The sequence below is a fragment of the Molossus molossus genome, unplaced genomic scaffold (genome assembly GCF_014108415.1).
Source record: "Molossus molossus isolate mMolMol1 unplaced genomic scaffold, mMolMol1.p scaffold_m16_p_22, whole genome shotgun sequence".
Classification (NCBI taxonomy): domain Eukaryota; kingdom Metazoa; phylum Chordata; class Mammalia; order Chiroptera; family Molossidae; genus Molossus; species Molossus molossus.
The window spans coordinates 10,930,033-10,953,905 of record NW_023425358.1 but is presented as its reverse complement, the minus strand read 5'-3'; the positions used below and the strand labels follow the sequence as shown (position 1 = coordinate 10,953,905).

Genomic DNA, 23,873 nt, shown 5'->3' with positions numbered 1-23,873 from the left:
GAAATGTTTTACTAGAGTTACAATTTACCAAATATTATTAAGAAAAAAAATAACGGAAGGCAGGCAGCACATTAGAAACACTGACACAGTTCACTGGCGCTAACAGTGTTACTGGCTTCCACCTGAGAGGAGTCTGTGATTCTACCGCTTAACAGTCTCCTCCACAGGGACCTGAGCCTGCTCGCTGAACTGTGAGAAACAGCTATGGAAAACAAGGACGTGAAGAACTTGGTTCAGCCTGCATCTAAATGGCTTGACATTTTAGGATGACTCTTTATTAAATGCTTAGTCTTAATTACTTTATTTTCTAAAGTTATAATTTGCTAAATGTTCAGTAGACTTATCCAAAGAATCTGGGAGAAGTTTTTCTGTGTTCAAATTTAACACACAAGACAGGGAGAATAACGTGAGAAACACTGAGTGTCAGTCTGGGCAAGCGACACGGCCACAGAACAAGTCAGCAGGAATGCAAAAGAAAATGCAAAAGCCTCCCAGGAAATAGATGTAAACTGCTCTGAACTATACAGCAAATACTAAAAAGGACAAAGTCAAATTCAAATTCAGGTCAAGGCAGTCCTCAGGCTCTTACAAATTAGCTCTAATAGCAAGTATGCTCGGTGACAAAGTTCTTCACTGGGTTTTCAGCACAGCGCTTTACAATCATTCAGATCTTGTTTGATGACAAAAATGATGGTCTATAGATGGGAGAGGTGGTAATGAAACAGGAAGGGAAAGAAGATGGTGATTTATTTTTCTTACTTTTTTTTTTTAAATGCGGTCAGGGGATTTGTAGCTTTTTTCTTTTCTTAAATCTTTTTGGTTACTGAAAAAAATAGAACAGTCCACTGTCCAGCAGAGGCTGCTTCATCTCTATTGCTCTCGGGGCTCATTCTGCATGGACCTGTGTTTCGGGATGCTGCAAGGACAGCTCTGTGGGCAGGAAGGCCCCCTGACCCAAAGCTGTAGCATATGTCCTGTTCTGTGGGTGGGCAAAGCCAGAGGGCACGAATGCCCCCACTGCTCCGCCTCCGCAGCCTCCTCGCTGATGCTGGGGCGGAGAGTGGTAGCCCTGCAGGTTGTCGTACTGGGACACAGCGGCCACGCCACCCTGGCGCCTGCCATGGGGTTGGTACTGGAGCAGCGCACCAGGGTCCCTCTCCACGCTCTGGGTGTGATGGAGCTTCAGGCTATGACTCCGCTCCGGTTTCGGGGGTGGGACTGTGGGCTGACTGAGCTGCTCCTCCTCCTTGTAGCAGTCTCTGGAGTGCTTGTCTGGGGCAGGAGGCTGTCTCGCTCGAGGCCTCTCCAGCTCCTTGGAGAGCCTTACCTCTTTGTGGTTCAGTCTCAAAGCCTCCTGCCCTGCTGCCATGTACTTCCCTCCAGAGTTAGGGTAGCTGATGGGCTCAGAAGCGTCTGGACTCCCTCTGGACCCATAATCTAACTGGCCAGCTCCCTGGGAGTAAGGTGGTCCGTTTTTCGATTCGCACAGCTGCCTATGGCTTGCTTCCTGATGTGCCCTATGCTCAGGGAGACTACAACCCATGTCATGAAGCTTCCTGTTCCTGAGACTGCTCTGCTTCTGTGGGAGAGACGGTTTCTCTGGCTGCCCATTGCCATGTCCTCCGTGGTGATGGGCCCTATCAAACTCTGCCTCTGGGTGCTTCCTATAGAAGCGGTCACCTCCCTCGGGACTGATGGCCTTCCCTGGGTGCCGCCCATCCTTTCCCTCTGCCACTGAGAGAAGTCCAGTTTTCCCAGGATCTGATTTACTGCGCAGGTGGATAACGTAGATCCCACCCAGGTCATCCTGCACCACTGGGGCCATGTTATCATACTGGGACATCACAGGCCCCTTCACCTTCTGCCGAGCCCGGCTCTCTCTCCGGATGGATTGCATGCGGTATTTTTCCATGTCCTCAAAATCCCATGAGGTGTAAGTGTGCTTTACATCAGCGGTTGGAGGCATGTTGACTACATTATGGTCATTACCAGAGAAATAGCCAGTCACAGTGGCCCGGGGACGTGGAGGCAAGCCAGCGTAACTGTACAGGTTCTTTCCTTGCAGCCGAGGGTTATGGAAAGCAAAATCGCGGTGGGGCAGGCGGTGAAAGGGCCTCAGCTGGACGGTGCTATAGGCATCCACGTCACACAGGGCTCCATCGGGGCTGTAATAGGACCCCGAACTGGAGTATGGGCTGTACCGGTAGTGGACCCGACCATTCTCAAAGTAAGGCTGCAGCTGAGTTACGTGATAATCCGAGCGGGCCTGGGAGGGCTGATATGGCTTATACTGATACAGGGGCCTTGAGCAGTAGGCTGGTTCATCATCTGGGGGAACTTCTGTCCGTGAAATGGGAACAGAGCGAATCATGGCCGATGGAGGGGTGTGGAGAGACTGCACTCTCCGAATGGTAGGGTATGGTGGGATATCTTCAGGGTAACAACCACTCCGAATGGACGAGCTCAAAGAAGATACATACTCAACCCGGCTACATGGCTTGGAGTGGTGTCCAGATGCGTTTCTTCCTGGGGCCACGTATGTGTTATAACGAGGACCCATGGAGGCTGGTGGCTCAGACCTGGAGCCATACACTTGGTGTTGCTCCAGTATGTTGTGATGTGGAGGAACACTCTGGGGACGGTACTGGCAGTTTGGAGTCATATTGAAATGCAAACAGTTTTCTGGACCAAAGGGCTCAGTAGTGACATCAGGCCTAGCAAAGGTGGAGTAAGTTGTTTTCTGAGACGCATGCTTCGGCGGTGGGACAGGAAGTGGTAAAGGCAGGATGTCATCCACAGAGGCTGAGGAAGCAGTGGCAAAGGGATGGTAACTGGAGCTGCTGGCCACATCTGCACTGCTGGAGTGAATGGCAGCAGCAACTTTACTCTCCATCGTCCTGGTTGGGGGAACCGGCGCAGTGAAGCCACAGGGGTGTACAGGGAGAGACTCAGCGCGCAGGTGCAGCGGTGGGGCCCTGGGACCTTCCCGCACCCTTTCAGGAAGCCCTGGCTGGAGAGCGGAGGTAGAGACGAGACACTGAGCAACTGCACCGCCGTCACTAACATGGGCAGGAGCAGGGTCATCCACAGCTCTGGGTTCAGGTGGCCTCTCTGGAACTGGAACTGCTCCTTGAACCTATTGAAAAATTATAATATTATGAGTTTGTTTTCTATGCTCTCCTCTGTGGAATCAAACACTATTAAATTTGTAACTCACAAGTTGAGGCTATTTGGGTAGCAGCTTGAAATTTCCCAAGCCATGTGGTCACACTGGACGGGACAGTAGGCCAACCTGTCCCCACAGCCAGGAAACTGCCTGTGTGGCTATATGGTGGAACAGCCACTACCATCTTGAGGACTGTTCTAACTAATGATAATAGGTTTTAAATGTGAAATGAGGTTGCCTATGACATTATCTTAATGTGCAGACCAAAACAGGTTTATAACAGCCAAACTTAAAAACGTATGTGCGTCTATCTGTCTAGCTCAGGCTTATTAACAACAAGAACACTTTATTAAACAAAAAGAGCTGATTCTCTTCGGAGAGATTTCTGAAGTGAGCAGTTAAGCCCCCAAAATGTAGGGAAGGACAATGAAGCGGTCTGTGTAAGGTGGCATGCGACTCGGTCAGTCCATCTCTCCTGCCCCCCTCCCCACGCTGGGCGAGGCAGCAAGGCCAGTAGGGCAAACCTGCCCACCTTGAGAAGCAGCTGCTAGAAATAGTGCCTTCCACTAACGACCAGCTACTGAAGCACTTTCAGTTCAAGGTGATCACAAAAAACCTGTGGCACTTTTTTAAAATATGAGAAAATTAGGAAGAAACCTTAGCACTTTGCATACAATACTCATCAAAACAAGTGCTTGACTATAGAACCTGCTGGCTAGTGTTGAGAAAATAACAAAAAGTCCTGTGATCTCACACCGCTAGAGTCTGCAGGCAGAACATCTTACAAATGTCTTGAGAATAAAGCACGTTTACCAGGCAGACGTGAGTAACTGGCAGACGGTTAAACGACTTGCCCAAAGTCACGATGAGTCAGTGACGGGGTGGGAAGAAACTGCTGCAACCCTGACGCCTAAAGCCCAGTCTGACTCACTGGACTGTCATCTCTTTGTATGACTATGAAGAAACTACCTAGAAGCTGTAGGAAGGGAGCAGGGAGCAGGTACAGGTAAACCAGTCATTGTGCAACTGCTCCTTTCTTACAGAAAGACCAGCACCAAGGAAAAAGGCACATTCCAACCTCCAATAGAAAATATTTCATGAAAACCTGCCAGAGGACTGAAAATAAATACTGTGCCTGACTCGATTAGCACACCCCACTGAAAAGTGCCATACCTTCGAAAAAAGTATGTTTCGTCTCACTGACTTTCTCCCCTTCTTACCTTGTGGGAATTATTTAATCCTATATTGGCGGCCGCTTGTACTTGCCCCACAACTGGGAACTGCTCTGCTGGTCTTTGAGACGGAGGCAGGGGAAGGGGACGGCTGGTTCTGTGAGGACGCTGAAGGGTGGCGGCAGCAAAATCAGCTGCGCTGGGTGGTTCGATCACATCCCAGCTGGCTTCCCCGGTGCTTATTTCCGCTGGTGGAGTCACTGTCATGTAGGCCAGCGTGGCTGTGTTGGTCTTCTCTTCGGGGGACCCAGAAGGAGAGTAGATTTTGTCCCTAGACACATTAGAAGGTGTGGGAGATTCGTCTGCAAGTTGTGAGGGGTTATGGGGCTTATCTGCACTTGCACCAAGATAAGAAGGCGGCTGGTCGCTACTGTAGAAATGAAGTTGAGACGGGTCCTGGTCTGCGAAGGAGACCGTGGGCACAATGGTCCTCCCAGACTGGTCTTCAGGGAAACTTAGGTGATCGTCGGATTTAGAGTCTGTTACGGGAATGGACGTGACTCTGGCCTTTTCTGGGTCCCCAGATGCATAGGTTCGATGGGGCTGGAAGCCCACCTGGTGGAGCTGCTGCCCAGATTCTGTGGCATTGGAATGGGTACAATCCCCGACAGCTGCTGTGTCAGGCACAACCTGGTTAGAGTTCCCAGGTGCACTGTTCTGGAGGAGAAACTGCTCTGCAGGCCTGTCCATTGGGAAACAGCCTTTATCTAGAGTAACATGAGAGTAGGAACTAGGCAGCTTCTCTTCCGCTGCAGCCACTGCTCCGTCTCCATAGTTTGTGTAAGCAGACTGGGCAGTCCCCGGTCTCTTCAGCGACTGAGTTGAGGCTTGCTGTGCAGACTCAGCTAACGCTAGCGCCAAGAGGCGGGCAACATTTTTCGGAGGCGGTGGTGGTGGGATAAGAGAGACTGAACTGACAGGAATGGAATCCTGAGGGGGGTCATGGGTAACTGCTCCTGGTGGGAAATTGGGAAAAAAAATGAGAGTGAAAAGGTGAAATGGCTACAAAAAGCAGGTCCCTCATCTGGCTCAGAAAACATTGCTTAGAAAACAAGCTTCAAGTGCTTGCAGATGGTATAGGATAGTTTTTACATTTGATGTGCAGGCTGGCTGGATAACATGTAAGGCTAAAATATAAGTATTTTATTAGAAGAGAAAATAGAATCAAGAGCTACGAAGTTGTGCAAAAAGTATCCACGAATTCTGACTGTCCAGAGAGACAAGGGGACTTTATGGAGCTTGAAAGCAGGACCACTGGCCCTTGGGGGAAAAGGGGGAGGTTGTTTGATTTTAGTTTAAGGCTTTGGGCCATCAGCACCACCCAGAAACACATTCTCTTTGATTAAAGGGTAGGTGTGAAGCGAATTCTCTCTCAAAAGGCACAGATGGCATACGGAACTGAAGATCCCTCTTAGCTTAAAGAAAGAATGGAGGAAAACAAATGGTACCTGTCTGAGTCTGTCCAGAAGGTACAGCCTGACTCTGACTGCTGGAGACCGACTGCTCCTCCTTTCCTGGCGAGTCTACTTCTGCAGCGGCCGCCTGGCCCAGGGGCTGCACTTCAGACTCACATCCTTCTTGGGCCTCTCTCTCGTTTGTCTCCACCTTTCCTACCTGGGTAGGGGATCTACTTATGTCAGCACTTTCGTCAACACTTGTGTTCCAGGTTGCAGGAGGTCCAGTCTGGGCTGCTGTGGTGGAGGCTGTACCAATGACTTCTGACACCCGAGGGGGAAGAGTCACTGAAATCGGCTCAGATATGTTCATAGAAGGTGATTTGCTTAATTTCCGTCCAATATTTGGAGAGAAAGCATAGACAACCTTTTCAGTGAATGAGGATGGTTTAGATGATTTCTCTTCACTTGGGCTCAGGTCCAGGGTAAAGAATGGACTCAGTTTCTCCTGCAGAGGAGACACAGGTTCGGAACTTGCAGTGCTTCCTGGAGTCTGAGACTGGCTACCACCTGCTTCCGTGTCCTTTTTATTTGTACTTGGTTTATCCTTGGAGTAGCCTATGGAGTCTAAGAAGGAAGCACCGCTCTCCAGACATTCTGATTCGGCCTTAGGAGGACTGCACTGAAACGACATGGGATCAAAATCCAGGCTGGCTACGCCGATGTCCGGGGGGCTCAAATCGACGTCCTCAGCTGAATGTGGAGACACCAGAGCTGGAATATGGAGCAGCCCCACTTCCTCCTCACTTTCGTTGTCGTGGGGCAGGTTATCATAGGAATTGCAGCGGTTCCCCAGCATTTCTCCATTGAAAGAGGCACTCAGGGCATCACTGCTGGATCTGGGTCTCCTGGGTCGGAACAGCTTGGCATCGCCTGGTAAGTGGACAACAACATTTAAGCGTGAGTGTCACGAGCACACACCAGAAGTTGCCCACTTAGTACGTACAGGAAGGAAAACATTACTTCTCATTTCCTTCCAGGTAACTGTCTCTAGGGGCACACAGAGGGAGCTCCCAAACCCAATGCCAAATAACAAACACCTTGATATAATCAGAAGGAGAACACAGCAGTTGATGGTTCCGACAGGAAACAGGACTCGGAACTGCTGGGTTCTATTAGGAGGCCAACACTGACTTTTGTTGTGACTTTAAGCAAATTCTTTATTTCTTTTTGTCTTCCTGTATCCCTGACCTCACATATAACTTGTGAGGTAGAATCAAGCACTTTGGATATACAGCACCAAAAGAGGGTTTTGTCTTGTTTTTGGTGGGGAAAAATCCTCGTTAACACCCACATTTCCAAAAAGTAAACTTCTCAATTAAAAAAATCTCGACAATCCCATAGAATGTCAACATATATTTAGTAAGGGATTCCTTTCTTATACTTAAACAAAAGTAATTTCATTGTTTTCCCTTAAAAGTAGGCTCTAAGTGTCTCAGGCAGAGTCAGTCCTCAAAACTGATAATTTTTAAAATCACACAATTTTACAACATTGCTAAACATCCACCTGTTACAAGTCCTCTATCCCAACATTCAATTACAATGATTAGAACTGCCATAGTGAAAATGTACTGCAAAGAGGCAGAAATTATCTTAACATAAAAAACATTTACTAATGCACTGGTCACAAGTAAAATGAATCCCTACTCAAATCTTATTTTCCGCTGAATACTGGCAACTATCCAGCCCACTTGATTGTTTTGTGAAGCATCCTCTGAACTAAAGTAAAATGGAAGATCTTGGAAAACCCATTAGATGTTAGACACCCAACTGGAGTGACCTATGAGGATTTCTTGGATCACAGCACAGTCACTGGTCACTAAGGATGTGGCCGCTGGAACAGTTAATAAATGAAGATGAGAAGGTTGACAGGATGATGACATCCAGGATCCTTCAAAAGAGCTGTGAACATCAACGGATTAGGAAAAGCCCTTAGGAAATCAATGTCGCTCTTGATTATTTTTGTAAAAACGGCCTTCTTTACAATCCTGCCACACAAGCCAAAAATGAAGTCAAGGATGTCTGTCCTACTTGTGACTGCATGATTTTGTCAGAAAAGCTCTATTTCCTTCAAGTCAACATTGCAGTGGTCCTTTGTTCATTCTAAGAATCAGTACGCAGTTGCAGCTATAACTCGACTTTTACTAGATAGAAGTTAAAACTTATTTTAGTAACTTTTTAGTTTTGCTTTTCAAGTTACAAACTTTTTTGCGTTATTTAAAGTCTGCTCCCCGTTTTCAGCAGATTCACTCTAAGTTGCCTTTTCCTGGTACAAACTATTTTCAGATAATGAGGACGACCTGCAATGGATCTGATATATGAAATTTAACATTAAGTGAGCCTTTTCCAAGACAAAGGCCTACTGGTCTGAATAGCAAAACTTAATTTTATACTTTGCAATATTGTGTTCTATTTGTGAAATCTAAAGAAATACTAATAATATAATTTTTCATTGGATATTTATAAATATTAAGGATTAATTTAAACCATTTCACCTATTTTTATGCAAATTGAACAGCAATTATGTCAGAAATGAAGAAATGAGAGACTGGTACCATATTAAAACATCAGTGGAAAATACTAAACAGATACTAGTACTCTTAAGAAATGATGGTCTACAGCCTATTTATTAAGCACATATTTATGAAATATACTTGATTGTTATGTTCTTTTATAAGTGACTGATGCTTTCAATCTTACCATCAGCTGCATGGAGAGAAGTAAGAGACTCTTCACTCTTCGCCGAACGGAGGGTCCCTTCTGCCCTGCCACCTGAACAACCAAACCAAAGAGTGCGAAGTTTTATTCATTGTTACGTATGGAGTGAAAAGGAGTAGTGTTTTTCTCTACATATAAACTTCCAAAAATGATTAGTTGTACATTTTGGCAATCATATTCAATTTAGCATCATATTATATAATGCATTGTTACATATATAACTTCCCAAGTAAGAGTATGAAGCTAGGAGCAGGGCCTTAATTTTCCTTCTAACTGCAGTGGCTGCCATAAAAATATCTAGCACCTGCTTAGTACATGATTTCAAACTGAATAAATGTGGGATTAGGTGAACTGAACATAGTATTTTGAACATTACCTGACAAGAAAGCACCACAATCCTTCCTAGATTCAGAAGCTATTAGTATCAGTAGAACATAGGTTTTAAACTATTTTTAAAAGAGTAGTATTTTGCCCTGGAAGGTCTGACTCAGCGGTTGGAGGATCGGCCTGTGGACCATAGAGTTGCAGGTTCGTCCCTGGCCCTAGTCGGGGTCGTGTGGGAGGCAACCAGTCAATGTGTCTCTCTCACATCAATGTTTCTCTCTCTTTCTCTCTTCCAATCTGAAAATAAATGGAAAAATATCCTCAGGTGAGGATTAAGAAAAAAATAAGAGTGGTATTTCAAAAACAGAAATAGATTTATTTGACCCAATGAGATACTCTCATCAATGAGTCATCTAGTAAAAAGATAGTTTCTTTGGTAATAAAAGTTATAAACTTGAAAAGCATATTGAAACAAGGTTTTGTCATTTTTTTTATATCTATAAAAATATACATTGATAAATTTAAACACCACAGCAGTTATTTATTATCAACAATATACAAACTATGTTACAAATATGTTGCAAATTTTTAACTGCTGTTCACAAAACATATAATCCATATGATTTCCCTAAGAAATCAGGTATTCTACATATTTACATATAATTTGTGCATTTGGGGATAAAGAGTTGGAAAAGAAGACAATCCACAAAGAGCAACGCCACTGTGGACAGACCCTGCCGGAGCGTGTTCAGTACAGACTCGGGGAGAAGAGCCACGACAGCAGGAGGGGAAGGCCGTGCCCACTGCTCCTGGGCAGCGTGGGCACAGGCGGCACTGACCTTTCAGAGCCATGGCTTTCATCTCCGAAGGCTCACTCTCATTACGCTGCAGCTTCCGCTTGGAAACGGATGACGATTTCCCCAAGTTGAAAAAGGAACGCCAGCTGCCCACAGGAGACTTTTTCATTTTATTTTGAGGCCTCCTCCTATGAGAGAGAAAATACTCTCTATGAAGATATCCAAGGGGCTATTTTTACTTATAGAAAATGAACAAATGATGGAAAGAGCTGAACAGTACAGCCAACACAGCCCCCCGACCTCCCCGGTCCATGCAGCTGAACTGCACAGCTAAAGCATGACATGGAAATTAACTGTGGATTTTAATACTAATAATTCGTTTCGCAAAAGTAATTTTTACACAGATTGTCATATTTAGATCTAACTTCACAATCTGGAAAATAAGTGAGAGTAAAACATATTTGGGAGCAGGAGATAGTAAAACTCCAAAAATAGAGTTAATGAAAATGATTCTTGGTGTGACTAAAACGAATTAAGCCAAAAATGAAGAAAAGTATTAAGAATAATAACTAACTCATATTGAATGCCAGGCACTGTGCTAACTGCCTTATATGTAATATCTCACTTAAATGATATATATCCACGAATTAGGGACTATCATTCTTATTTTACAACTAAGGAAAGTACAACACTAAGAATCTAGTCAACTTCTCAATGTTATAAACTAGTTGATAATGGAGTCAGGGTTCCTAGAAGCAGGTCTATCTGTATTGAAGTATCTACTTTCTCAATTACTACCCTATAGAGAAATTTTTTAGAATATTATGAAACTAAAATTAAATTCAAGACAGTAAAGACAAATTCAGAATAAGAAAGTAACAGTATGTTCTAGCTTTCTGTGGTCAGGACACTTCTAGTCCTGGGAAGTGAAAGGAGGTTAGAAGTACTGTATACTAAAAAATGGAAAGGATCAATTCTCAAGTTTCACTAGTACTACCCAGCCCAGGGAATTGAAATCTAGACGTTCACGTGTAATAGCCAAAGGAGTAACAGAGATACCAAAATTAATTTACACATATTAGTCTTCCTACAACATCTTAGTTAAAAAATATAAAAAACCATGCTATTATCATTTCTTTAGAGAAACAGAATTTCAGAACTGGAAGGGACACTGAGTCAACTGTAGTGGTTCTCAAAGTCCAGCCACATCAGAATCGCCTGGAGGGCTGGATGACAGATTTACTGCTGGATCCCGCCCCCAGGGTCTCTGATTCTGTGGGTCCGGGGTGAGGGCTAAGAATTAGCATTTCTGGTAACTTCCCAGTGCTGCTGGTGTTGCTAGCTGGGAGCTCACACTGCCAGAAGCACCAGTCTATTCTAAACTTAATGTGGGACCGAAGTCAAGCCATTATCCATTTCCTACTTCTGAACAAGCCATTCCAATGTAGTTCATTTCTGAACAAATTTTTGAACAATGAATCTCAAAGAGGAAAATCTTACCCTACGTAGAAATGTTTCATTTTCCTAACAATCTTCCCTGTACAACTGACTTTCTTCCATTGAAAATGACATGGTGTTACAAAGCTTTTTGAGAAACTGTTCTGTCATTCCCCATGAAGTATCATCCATAGTCAAAAAAGAACAGTCTTGCCCTGGCCGGTTTGCCTCAGTGGTTAGAGTGTCGGCCTGCGGACCAGAGAGTCCCAAGTTCCGTTCCCACTAAGGGCACGTACTTCGGTTGCAGTTTATCCCCGGCTCTAGTTGGGGTCGTTGGGGTCCTGTGGGTGGCAGCCAGTCGATGTGTCTCTTTCACATCGATACATTGATGTTTCTCTCTCTCTCTTCCCTCCTCTCTCCCTCCCACTCTGTCTGAAGATAAATGCAAAAAAAATATCCTTGGGTGAGGATAAAAAAAAGAATAGTCTTTCCCAGGACTGGCCCAGAATCAATATAGTAATATTAAAATATGAATCTCAGAGGGAAGTCGGGGGTGGGAAGAGATTAACCAAAGAACATATATGCATTGCCCATTGGACACAGACACTAGGGTGGTGAAGGCCTGGGGTGGGTGGGAACTGGGAAGAGGGCAAAAGGGGTGGAAAGGGGGGGGGCATCTTTAATACTCTCAAAAATAAAGAAGGAAAAAAAATCAGAGTTTACCTAAGGAAATAATCATGGGTATGTGCTAGCGCGTACACCCAAGTATGTTAACTGCAACACTGTAAATAATTAGCAAAAACTGAAAGGGGGCGACCTTTAAATATGCAATAAAGGAAATGAAAGCAGTGATGCTAGAAGAAATAATAATAAAATGAAGTAAAAGAAAAAATATATAAAAGTAGAATAAAAAGAACACATAGTCATGAATTCACATTAACGAGGATTTAATGAACTTTACCTTTCAGGTGGGAAGTCAATGATGGTATGAAATTTTCCCTGAAGTGCAGCAGGTCCTTCTCCTACTTCAATATATTTATTTTCAGTCAAAATTGGAGAATTAACCTGAGCTTGTGTTCTTGCCTGGGCTTCCTCCAATGTCAGCAGCTTGGTAGATGGAGAGGAAACCAGCAGGGATTTGGGTCTTGATAGAGAAGCTTTGGAAAGAAAGAAAAACAATAAAGAGACTTAAAGTTTTCTGCATGGGGAAAAAATGTACATATGTATGAGTGTGTGTATAATCTGTTTATCTGTCTACTCATTTATCTGCCTATTTGTCTTGTTTTAAATTTTCTTAAGTTTTTTAAATGGCAAAAATAATAGGACTTTATACTAAGTGAGGACTAGAAGGTGACATGCCAGGTTAATGATCACACACACACACACACACACTTAGAATTCCTAAGTAATTTAACTATTTTCCTTTCTTAAGGCCTTGCCTGGTACTGTGCAGGTATTTTTAGTTTTGGAAGGAATTTTTCTGCTGCTGCTTCATAATATTACACCTTTATATACCACCAATATTACACCAATAATAAGTAAGATGATAAAATTTTTAATGTGTCATGACCTTAGACCACAAAAGGTCTAATATGCAGTATTCATTAAGTACACACAAAATAACTGTTAAATGGTACATTTTTGGAAAACGGACATAAATTAGCTGTTTTCTACCAAAGACAGGGTCATTAAACTGAGATAAGCAATGCAGGTGTCCATTGCTTTAGAGGTTTAGATGCCTGCTCTTGGCAGTAAACACTCTGTGTGAGCCGCACCTGCCCCTTCCTGAATGACTGCGCTGATTTTCCCACTGAAGAGGACATCCACATGATTGAGGATGAACTCGACGACCACAGACTGAATCCTCACTTCCATGAAAGCCGCTGTTCCACTGAAGCAGGCAGATTCTATCTGTTTTGATCTGTGGGGTAGACAATATTACCATCAGAGATAACAGACATAGCAGTCTAAAAGGGCTTTATTTATTTATTTTTTCTTAACATGTAAATCACAGACCAACAAGAGAAAGAAGGAACACTTTCACAGTGCTTTGGCTAAGTGCCAAAGGCCTGTTTTGGGGAGATACTCATAAACACAACAGATTTGTTTTACTTTTAAAAATTGTCCTTAAGGCCCTAGCCAATTTGACTCAATGTTTAGAGTGATGGCCCATGGACCGAAGGGTTGCAGGTTCCATTCCCAGTCAAGGATATGTACCTGGGTTGCAGGTTTGATCCCCAGCCCTAGTCAGAGTCGAGCAGGAGTCAACCAACCAATGTGTCTCTCTCACATGGATGTTTTTCTCTCTCTCTCTCTCTCTCTCTCTCTCTCCCTCCTCCCTCCCTCCCACTCTATCCAAAAATCAATGGAAAAATATCCTTGAGTAAAAATTAACAACAACAACAACAACAAAAACCATTTTCCTTAAGGAACACTGATGAATTAGACTTTCTAAGATGATTAGTTCTGCTTAAGGTCACAGTCAAATGCAACTTACCTGAGCAGGTTTGGAGCCCAAACAATTGCTAGGTTTTTTGCATGCATATTTGTGATGGAACAATAGTCAGCTAGAAGTGACAAGTGTCTCATTAGAAACTCCAGTGTTCTGGAAAATGAAATACAACATATTAACAACAACCACAGTAACAAACCATTATGTAGCACTGTAGAGCATAAAAGCTCCACTAATTAATTTGTAAGTTTTCAATGGCAACATGGAAAAAGAGCGACACAAACCCCAGCAAATTTTGTGCTGCTTGCTAGGTTTGCATATTAGTACTACAGAACTGTCAGAAGAATATTATGAATTTTATATTCTATGAATAATAATCACATCTACAGAATACTAGGAAAAAGTCTTAGGCAAGAAAAAAAGTTTCTAACAGGACTGGTTCTGCGAAAAACAGCCTTACTTTATAAACAATCTTTAGGAACATTTGCTCCTGGCTGTCACATACCTAGTTTTAAGACACCAATGAAATGAATCCTCAGCTCCAGAGTCTAGACAAATGGTTTCGTGAAGTTATGCTATTCTACTTGCAGCAGACACGCTAACAGGAGAGAATTTACACTTTTCTTCTATACAAGAAAACAACATTTCACAAGCCTATAAAGAGTTAAAAATGTAAATTTCATCGGGAACCAAGGGGAGAATATTTGAGCAAATATGTGCTTTTGGAATAGAAAGCCTACTCCAAATTCTAATTATCCTGGCTTATCTTACACATTCTAAGTTTGCTTTCTTTCAAACCTTTAAAATATATAGTAATATATATAATATATACTATATTAGATAATATATTTAACATATTATATAATCTACATAATATTATATATCTATACCTATCTATCCAGACATCTAGAGAAAGAGAGAGAGAGAGAGAAAGATGTAGATAGATATAAAGCAAATAGAAGGAAAAAATATTTGAGAGTCCAAACTAACATATAAATTAAACTGGGTTTTAAAAAGTACCACCAACAACAAAACCAATAACAAAACCTAAAATAAATCAAAACAAAAAACAGGTTTATAGACCACCTGCGAATCACATGCAGGAAGAATTCTGAGACAATTGCTAGATTTTGTGGTTCTAGGTGGCTTGGATACATTTAAAAAAACAAAGGAGGTTTGGAAAAAGGAAACAAGTAAACAGGCACCCAGCAATGTGTCCATATTTTGAATTAAAGCAATTCAGAAGTAAAGTAATACACACATGTGGTCATACACCTAGTACCTTCAGCAATATTTCTAAGTGTCTCAGAACAAGCAAACACACACAAACAGGTTTAGTCAACCATCCAGTTACACATTCAGGTATTCATTTATTCGGCATTTATAAAATGCCTACTGGATGCCAAGCACTGTGCCAGGCCCTTGGGATACACAAACAAACAAATATAAATGCATGGACAAAAGGAAGTTTAAATATTTGGAACTCCAAGAAACTTTAGTTAGAAGCCCACAGAATAAAAGCACTTGACTGGAATTTTGCATGTGGTTTACCTGTAGTGTGGAGGGGGCAGCTGCTGGATGACATCATGAATCTTTATCAGCCTTTCTTCATCTGTTGCTGCTGAAACAGCATCCTGTAACCATAATGTTAAATAAACCAGTGGACTTTGTTAGTAAAAATCAAAGTTCTTCACTTACAATTCAGTCTTCACTCTCGAATAAATCATTCTATCTATTCTGTGAAGTTGAATGATGAGGAAACATCACGTATTATCAAGGAAGTAAAATTTTCCCACACTATGTGGACATTGAAATCTATTAAAAGATAATTTTTTAAAAACTTTATGGTAATTAATATTAAATATGATAAGAGTAATGGCTCAAAGTCAGAAATTAAAAAAATGAAAATGTGAAATCAGTGAAGACTATGAACTACCTAGCAATGACTGTCTGTTTTTTTTCTTTCCTTTAGAGGAGTCATTTTAGGCATTGAATTATTTCTTACATGACCAAAACAATTTTTACACATCTTGAATAAAACTCCAAACAGGACTTGACTGAAAATGACTTGTACTCACTGAAAATTTCTCATACAGCTGGTAGGTGAGCAGAGGGTTTGGGAGCTCTCGAAAATACAGCTTACAGAGAGAACCTACAGAATGGATGTCTTGAACATACGGTTCTTTTGTCAAGTCGGGGACATGTTCAGAATCAAATTCATGGCTAACAAAGACAACAGAGTTACAGAATTATTTTATTAAGGGAAAAGCAAGAATATGACTTTAAAACACAAAGCATAGGCCCAAACTGTTACCCTCTACCTCGGTGAATTATGTTTTGTCCAAATGATTATATTTGGACTTCCACAGTAATTGGATGTCTGATCATAAGACAGCTGCTTTTCTATGTGAAAATGAAGGGCATGGCTTTAATATCAAAATGGACAACAATCTCTGAAATGCATGAGTGAGCAGCTCTTAATACATAGACTCAATTCCTAATGGTTTGAATATCTGATATTTTGGCAATTCTGGAAACTAGGATTGAATGGCAGCTGGTCCATGAACAACTATGCATAGACATCCCTCAGATACAAGAAGTATGGTTCAGGAATGCTTTATTAAAGAGGAATAAGAAAGCCAGAAACAATATAAACCAATTCCCAGCTAACACCAAATTTTAATATACGATAAAATCTATAACACTGAAGTGAATAAAAGTTGTGCTCAGAATGCTAAAACAGATTAAGCTCACTCTCCAGGAGGTTAATTAATATTAATCTACAGGCACGAGGCCACTTATCGACCCAGAGGATTAGTGTATGTGGATTTATTAGTGAATATGAGATTTGCTGCATGTGAAAGTCAAGACTGAAACTGTCTTTAGTATAAGGATCAGTTGAAGTATCTTCCAATACGTAGTCCTGAAAACAGCAATGAGTTCTGCAGTCAATTAGACTATTATAACCCCTACAGAGTAATGGCAATTTCCCCGCACCACAGTAAAAATTAAAGAAAAATAACACATTAGGAATGGAATAGAATCTAAGAGATTGAGTAAAACCAAAATTTCTATTGTTAGAGTAGTATACCATGCTTTCTGTCTGAGAAGACAATGAAAGAGAATGTGAAATACGTAACATATGCATACTTGAGCACATACTAACTAGTATCAAAGGAGATTAGAAAAAGTTTCTCTCATTAATTTTAATTAATAACTAAAGAATAATTCTATTATAATGTAAATTTCATCTGCCATGGTTGTCATGGGTTCAAATTCAATTTGCTAAATACTTCAAACATTAGAAAGAGACAACAGACAATACTGAAGAGGTTAAGCGTACATCATTTTCTGAGACTATAAATGGCATTTAAGAAAATGTACACAGCGAACAATGCTTATTATTTCCTACTTTTTTCTAAACTATCTTATTAAATTATGGTTATCAATGTAAGAGATTTAATTCTGAAATGATTTCATTTTAATGAATTACAATAGAAATAAAAAAGAAATTGCCACATAAGGTTTTACCGTAGTCTCTGGATATTGGAGGCAACGCCAGAGAGACGATATATTCCATCCACAATGCCATATCTCTCAATGAATGCTGTACAGCTTTGAAGAACCTGGGGTACTAAAGAAAAAATTTTAAAGACATGGATTAAATTGAGAGTAGTCAGCTAAAACAGAGTCATCAAAAAATGTGACTATTTTAGTTCTCATCAGCAAAATAAAATTCACAAATGAAAGTTATAAGGGATGAAGTTAATCTACTACAAAAAATGATGAGGGCATGTTTACTTAATTTCACATCTCAACAGATAACTACTTCCTGAATAATCAAGATTGGCTCTATCTCGTTCCCTTCAGGTAAGTGAAAGAGTCCATACATTATTAAGACAGTCTCTCTAAGGCAGCAGTTCTCAACCTGTGGGTCACGACCCTGTTGGGGGTTGAACGACCCTTTCATAGGAGTCGCCTACGACATACCAGTAGCAAAATTACAGTTATGAAGTAGCAACGAAAATAATGTTATGGATGGGGGTCACCATAACATGAGGAACTATATTAGAGGGTCGCGGCATTAGGGAGGTCTTCTACATAGGCTCATTTAGGTCATGTTGTAACAGTAAAGTGAACTGGTCAGTCCTAACACCATACCAGATTAAGAAAAAAAACAAAACAAAAAAAACACATAGCTGAATTTCATATATAGCAAATGGATATAAAAAGTTAAATGTGGCCCTGGCCGGTTTGGCTCAGTGGTTAGAGCGTCGGCCCACCATCTAGAAAGACCCGGGTTCGGTTCCCACTAAGGGCATGTACCTCGGTTGCAGTTTGTCCCCGGCCTCAGTTGGGGTTGTGCAGGAGGCAGCCACTCAGTGTGTTCCTTTCACGTCGGTGTTTCTCTCTCTCTCTCTCTCTCTCTCTCTTCCTCTCCCTCCCTCCCACTCTATCTGAACAAAAATAGAAAAATGTCCTCAGGAGAGGATTAAAAAAAAAAAGGTTACATGTGTATCCCAATAAGATAGTTGCCTGTAAGTGCTATAATTTTTCACTTTTAAAAGTTTCTTTTATTTTTTCATAGTTAATGCTAATTCTAATTTTATCCAATAAATAAAACACCAACATAATGCAAAGGTCAAGGCAATTTCAAGTAGATAAAAATCTTAATTTCCTGACTATCTTTACATTATAATTACTGACCTTGTGACTTAATGTTATCAACTCATTATAAAGAGCACTCTGACAATAAATTGAAAGAAAAGAAGGTACTCTCTCCAGTTACTTCACTGAATATCTGACAGAAATGGGCAACTATTCGGGGCCTATAGTCTAGAAAAGAACATTCAAACTATATAATAAAAATTGTTATGACCATTCAAAAATGTACAATAACTGAAATTTGAACTTTGTTTTGCAATACAGACTGATACATTTTTAGTAACTGTTCATTTGATAGTATTAGTGAAAATCCCTGAAAAGAAGTCCTTAGACAAATATTATTTGGTCTGCAAACTACTACTATACCAGGGATGAAATACACAGAATGGTGAATGAAGTGATATTTAATAAGATAATTTTAGCTAATGCATTTCACTTATAGTATATAGTAAGTACTTACTTAGTGCTGGTAAGGGTTCTGCTTTAAGTGAAATGACATAAAATGAAACCAATTTTACCAGAGGCTGATTGATAGAAACAAGAGTTAGGTTCCTGTGGCAGCATCTCACCAACATTGTAACAAAATGATGCTGAAAGACATGAGGTTATTCCAGGACTTGCTGTAAATCAGTCATTTATTATTTCTACAGACTCTTCCTTGGTTTTCCTGCTTGTTGTTGTCCTTCCTGCATTCCACTTTTAAAATGGTCAAGTCCTATAACTTACAGTTAAAATGTAAACTCCTTAGCTCTAAATGAATTCGTTAAGCAGCTATATTATTGAACATGTAGTATGTTCCAGGCTAAGTGTTTTATAATGGATACCCTCACTTAACTCTCACAGAAACCCTATGGGAAAAGTTCTATCACCACCTCCAGTTTACAGAGAGGAAACTGAGCCTTCTTTAACACAAGTAAAAAAGTCAAGTTTCATTCTCAGGGTGGTGGCTTCCAGGCCAGGAGTACCTTGGTATAGTGTTATTAGAATGTACACTGTAATTTTTGATTAGGAAAATATGATTAAAGGATAAATTTCAGAGGTTATTTGAGCCTTGTTTTCTTGCTATTGAGCTCTGATTATAAAATCCCTGTTTGTTTTTTAACTATTATAAAAAGAATAGTTCAAAAAACCTCAAACACAGAAATAAGTTCAGGTTGCAGAGTTTCCTCAACTTCAGTTTTAAAATATATTTTATATTTTGTGCCAAATACAGTTTTATCTATGTAGTTTCCTACTAAGTCCTTGCTTTTTTTTTTTTTTTTTTTTTTTTAAAGCAATCTCATTTGAAATTTCATTTTAAGGAAATTCAGTTTCAAATATCTGCAACAAATAAACAAGTCCTGCCCTGGCCAGTTTGGCTCAGCGGTTAGAGCGTCGGCCTGCGGTCCAGAGAGAACTGGGTTTGGTTCCCGCTAAGGGCATGCACCTTCCTTGCGGTTTGTCCCCGGCCCTGGTTGGTCGTGCGGGTGGCAGCCACTCGATGTGTCCCTTTCACGTCGATGTTTCTCTCTCTCACTTCCTCTCTCTCCCTCCCTCTCTGTCTGAAAAAATGGAAAAATGTCCTTGGTGTTGCTCAGTGGTTAAGCGTCGACCCATGCACCAAGAGGTCCTTAGTTAGATTCCTAGTTAGGGCACATGCCCAGGTTGTGGGCCCGATCCCCAGTGGGGGGCATGCAGGAAGCGGCCAACTGATGTTCTTGCTCTTCGATGTTTCTTTCTCTCTCTCCCTCTCCCTCTCCCTTCCTCTCTCTCTTTAAAATCAATACAGGGAAAAAAAATCGGTGACATTTGAAAACTCGTTTTATCATAGTTATGGAATGCATGAACACTGTAGTTACTAAACCTGTTTGTTTGTTTTTTAAATCTTGACATCCATTCTCTCCTATCATACTTAAGAATGGAAACACACCAGAAACTTCTAAGTACAACTAAAACTTGCTGAATTGATGTGTGAAAGCAAATGAGCATGGCAAGCAAACTGAAAAACACTCCCTCTATTAATCATCACATTTAAGCAAGGCTGATCAAAATTGCAAAAGAAATACAAAAAGGAAAATAGATATACAAAAAGAAAAAGAAACAAAAAACATTTGACTGTAATTAAGAATGTCCAAGTAAATGGCAAATTAGTTTGACCTATCCAAGAAAGATACCATGTGGGGAGATTAACAAAAAAATGAGTTCTGTAAATAACTGTGACGTAACTTTTAATCAGCTCAATTATAAGCACTGTGGTTTGTGCTAGCTGAAACTGTAAGATCACCCTGAGTGAATTCTGGCACCAGGGATCACAAAAGAATTTTTAAAATGCCTGGTCAGGCTCCTACACAAATTCTTACAACACTCTGTATAGAAGAAATAGGTCAGGTTTTTCTCTTGACCCAACAGGGAGGTGCTCGAAAATTCAGAAAGTGTTAACAGGATAATCTCTCTTAAAGATGATTGTTCACTAGAAACACAATTCAGAGAATGAGTCACCTAGCAAAACATTACACTGATATGGGCCTCCTTAGAAAAATATGATGCAAAATGTATTTAATATATTTATATTTTGAAGTCCCAACTAACATAGGATAACCATGCGGAAGAATAACTATACACATTATATATCTATCTATACCTATATCTCCTCTCTCCTCACAATTTTATACATATAGCCAATATATCCTTCTTCTCTCTCAGGATTATTATTCTAATTGTTTTCACTTAGACTTAAAAATATTATATACTTCAACTTGTTTTAATTTAGGCTTTGAAACAGTTCTATTTATATATGTATGTGTGTATACACACACATACACCCGGTATGACTAGTTATAGACTATATACAGTATATATAAAGTGTCAAAATGTTAAAAAAAAAAACTTTAATTCCTCATACACTTATTAAATCAAAGACAAACTAATAAATCAATTTAATATTAAAGACCATTTTCTTTCCTAATTAAAATTTTAGTTGATAAACTTCGGTTTCCCTTTTTCTGTTGAGTCCTTATTTGAATATTCAAAAGGTATCCCTCATATTAATATTTTTTCTTCATTTTTATCATCCCCAATATTATTTTAATATGCCAACCAGAATATATCTGACCTCAGTCTTCAAAGTTTATCAAATTATAATTACACTCTAATGTCACCAATTAACTTCTTTTTTGTTTTTCTAATCACTTGAACAGACTTTTTCCTTTGGATCAGCCTATAGCACAGTGTTCTCTTCTAAGACCATTAAATTAATTTACAATATTCTTCTAGTATTTTTTTCTTCTTTTTAATTAAAAAATCAGGAAAACTAAGAAAAAATCCACAAAGTCTTTACAACATGTAATACTCCACCATAATTAAGGACCTGAGAATGTTTAATACACTCTGCTGAACTTGAATGGGACAGATATTACTTGCCTAATCTACCGCATAATTGGTTACAAAAAAATCAATATGAAGAGGTTAGAAACTAAAATTATAAGATTATAAATTTTATTTTTACCTTCAAAACCAGAATTCAGAAGGTGCTCTCCTAGGTCACAACCAAACACCCTCTCCTTCAAGATCCCCCGCTGCTTCAGCTTCTGTTTCGTTGGACGAGACTTCATGAATGTGCGTAAGAAAGTAATGAGCTTGCCGTGCTTTTTAGACACTAAAAAATAGTGACAAAGAGAAAATATTTTAGTTGTAGCAAGAGATTACATTTTCACTTAGTAGGAAAAGAAATGGAGATCTCGACAGGCTGACAGCAAAATAAACTATGAAAAATACACTTTATATTCTGTAGAACATTTTCAGCATAACATCACAATCTTGCACTGTCTTGTTACCAGTCTGTGATCTTACCTGATGGAATTGTGAGAAAATTTAAAAATTGTTATCCATGAGTGGTAAACAAGCCATTTTCCTAATGCATGCCTATGGATGCTACAGGATTACAAGTGGTACTTGAGTTTTACTCTAATATATTACTTTGGAGATTTTCATAATAAGTGAGAAGTGTGATTTTCCTTTCTGGTCAATTTCTAAAAATAGTTATTTGGTGGTTAGAAATTTTCATGGCAATTATAACCTGGAAAGTAAAACATACAAAAAAATCCTCCCTCTTTTTCATTTTATAAAGAGGACAATCTCATTGTGATACAGAACACACTTGTCAAAATAACTGCTATATAAATACAAAACATACACACATCAAAAAAAAATCGTATCTTCTATTAACGTTCATTGAGAGTATACTAAATATATAATTGTAAATCCTTTGTAGATCAAGGCAAGATATAAGTAAATTAATACACAGTAAAATATTTACACTGACTATTTGAAAGACAACAGTGAAAGATTTAAATGTAAACAAATCCCTAAGTGCAGCTTACAGGGTAAATTACTCTAAAATTCAACATACAGTAAATATCATAAGCTCAGAGATTAGTTGCTGGATAGAAGGCTAAGCCACATGGCCTCAATCCTCCTACTCAGTCTGCAGATGATTACTAGAAGTCTTACTGAATCCTACTGTAGATTCTTGAGTGAACTCAAATCTTAAATCCCCTGAACTGATGAAGCCTCCTACAGAAATCCTGTTGCCAAGAGTAACTTGTATCCTAGATGGACCACTAAATGGTTTACTCCAGACCAGATCAAACATTTGACATGTATTTCTTTTCATTTAATGTGAAACACTATTTACAGACATCAGCATCTTTTCTATGAACTGTACTGTACAGGGGTAATTCACTGTAACTGGTTTGCCCATAACTGAGAGCTTTCCTGAGACAGGAGACTTTAAGTGCTAAAACCAGGAAAGTCCTGGCCAAACTGAGACAAGGTAGTCATCCTAGACTATACACAGATTAAATGGTAAATTTATTTTTTCTATATCAATTTTTAAAATTTACTTAGAATCATCAGTTTAATTTTGATGCTATCTCTGACATGCTCTGAAACTCTGGGTTAACGACCTCTCTGGTATTGAGACTCCTTGCTATAAAATTAAATGATGTGCTAATTTATCTGCTCGTGAGACATGCATAGCACACTTCGGTAACTATAGAAGTATGTCCCACATTTCATATTACGATATTAAAAATTATTGGACTGATATGACTTTTATTCTCCCGTTTTTGATAGTAGATTGTGTGTTACAAATCTTGGTTAAAGTGTCCACTCTCAAACATTTTCTACATAAACTTAAAAATAATTTTGACAAGATTTACAAAAAAATACAAATGAGTTTGGTTGGTAATAATGTAACATATTTATATATTTTAATATATTAACATTAAAATTATATATTTGGAAGAATTTAAATTTCTACAATATTTCCACCTGGAAACAGGGCATGTCATTTTTCTAAACCTTTTATATTTTTCAGCAACATTTTCTAATTTTCTTTATGAACACACACTCTACATATGTCTAGTTAGAAATCTTACTAGGTATATTACCTTTTTTGGCTGATCTTGTAGAATAATATTTTTCTTCAATCATAGCCTTAACTGGTAATTACTGATATGCTAGAAAATAACTTATGTATAGCTCAAATACAATCATTTACTAAACTCTCTGCAATTTTAGAAGAATTTCAGTTGGTCTTTTTGGATTTCATGGATACATAACTGTGTCAAAGGAGATAATGGTAATTCT

The 23,873-nt window shown here is 39.7% G+C and overlaps 1 protein-coding gene across 2 annotated transcripts in view; it reads right to left on the bottom strand.

Moving 5' to 3' along the window:
- Nucleotides 1-824: 824 nt before the first annotated feature.
- Nucleotides 825-23,873, bottom strand: part of ARHGAP32 (Rho GTPase activating protein 32) — a 168,545-nt gene continuing 145,496 nt past the window's right edge. For both annotated transcript variants that reach the window (XM_036277053.1, XM_036277052.1), the window contains 12 exons: nt 21,730-21,879; nt 17,112-17,214; nt 15,659-15,803; nt 15,132-15,214; nt 13,626-13,733; nt 12,904-13,049; nt 12,090-12,285; nt 9,734-9,879; nt 8,553-8,624; nt 5,847-6,725; nt 4,387-5,354; nt 825-3,136 (listed from right to left, as the gene is read on the bottom strand). In XM_036277053.1, coding sequence (XP_036132946.1) covers nt 887-3,136; nt 4,387-5,354; nt 5,847-6,725; nt 8,553-8,624; nt 9,734-9,879; nt 12,090-12,285; nt 12,904-13,049; nt 13,626-13,733; nt 15,132-15,214; nt 15,659-15,803; nt 17,112-17,214; nt 21,730-21,879 — 5,246 coding nt within the window. In that variant the 3' untranslated portion in view covers nt 825-886. The remainder of the gene's footprint in view (nt 3,137-4,386; nt 5,355-5,846; nt 6,726-8,552; nt 8,625-9,733; nt 9,880-12,089; nt 12,286-12,903; nt 13,050-13,625; nt 13,734-15,131; nt 15,215-15,658; nt 15,804-17,111; nt 17,215-21,729; nt 21,880-23,873) is intronic.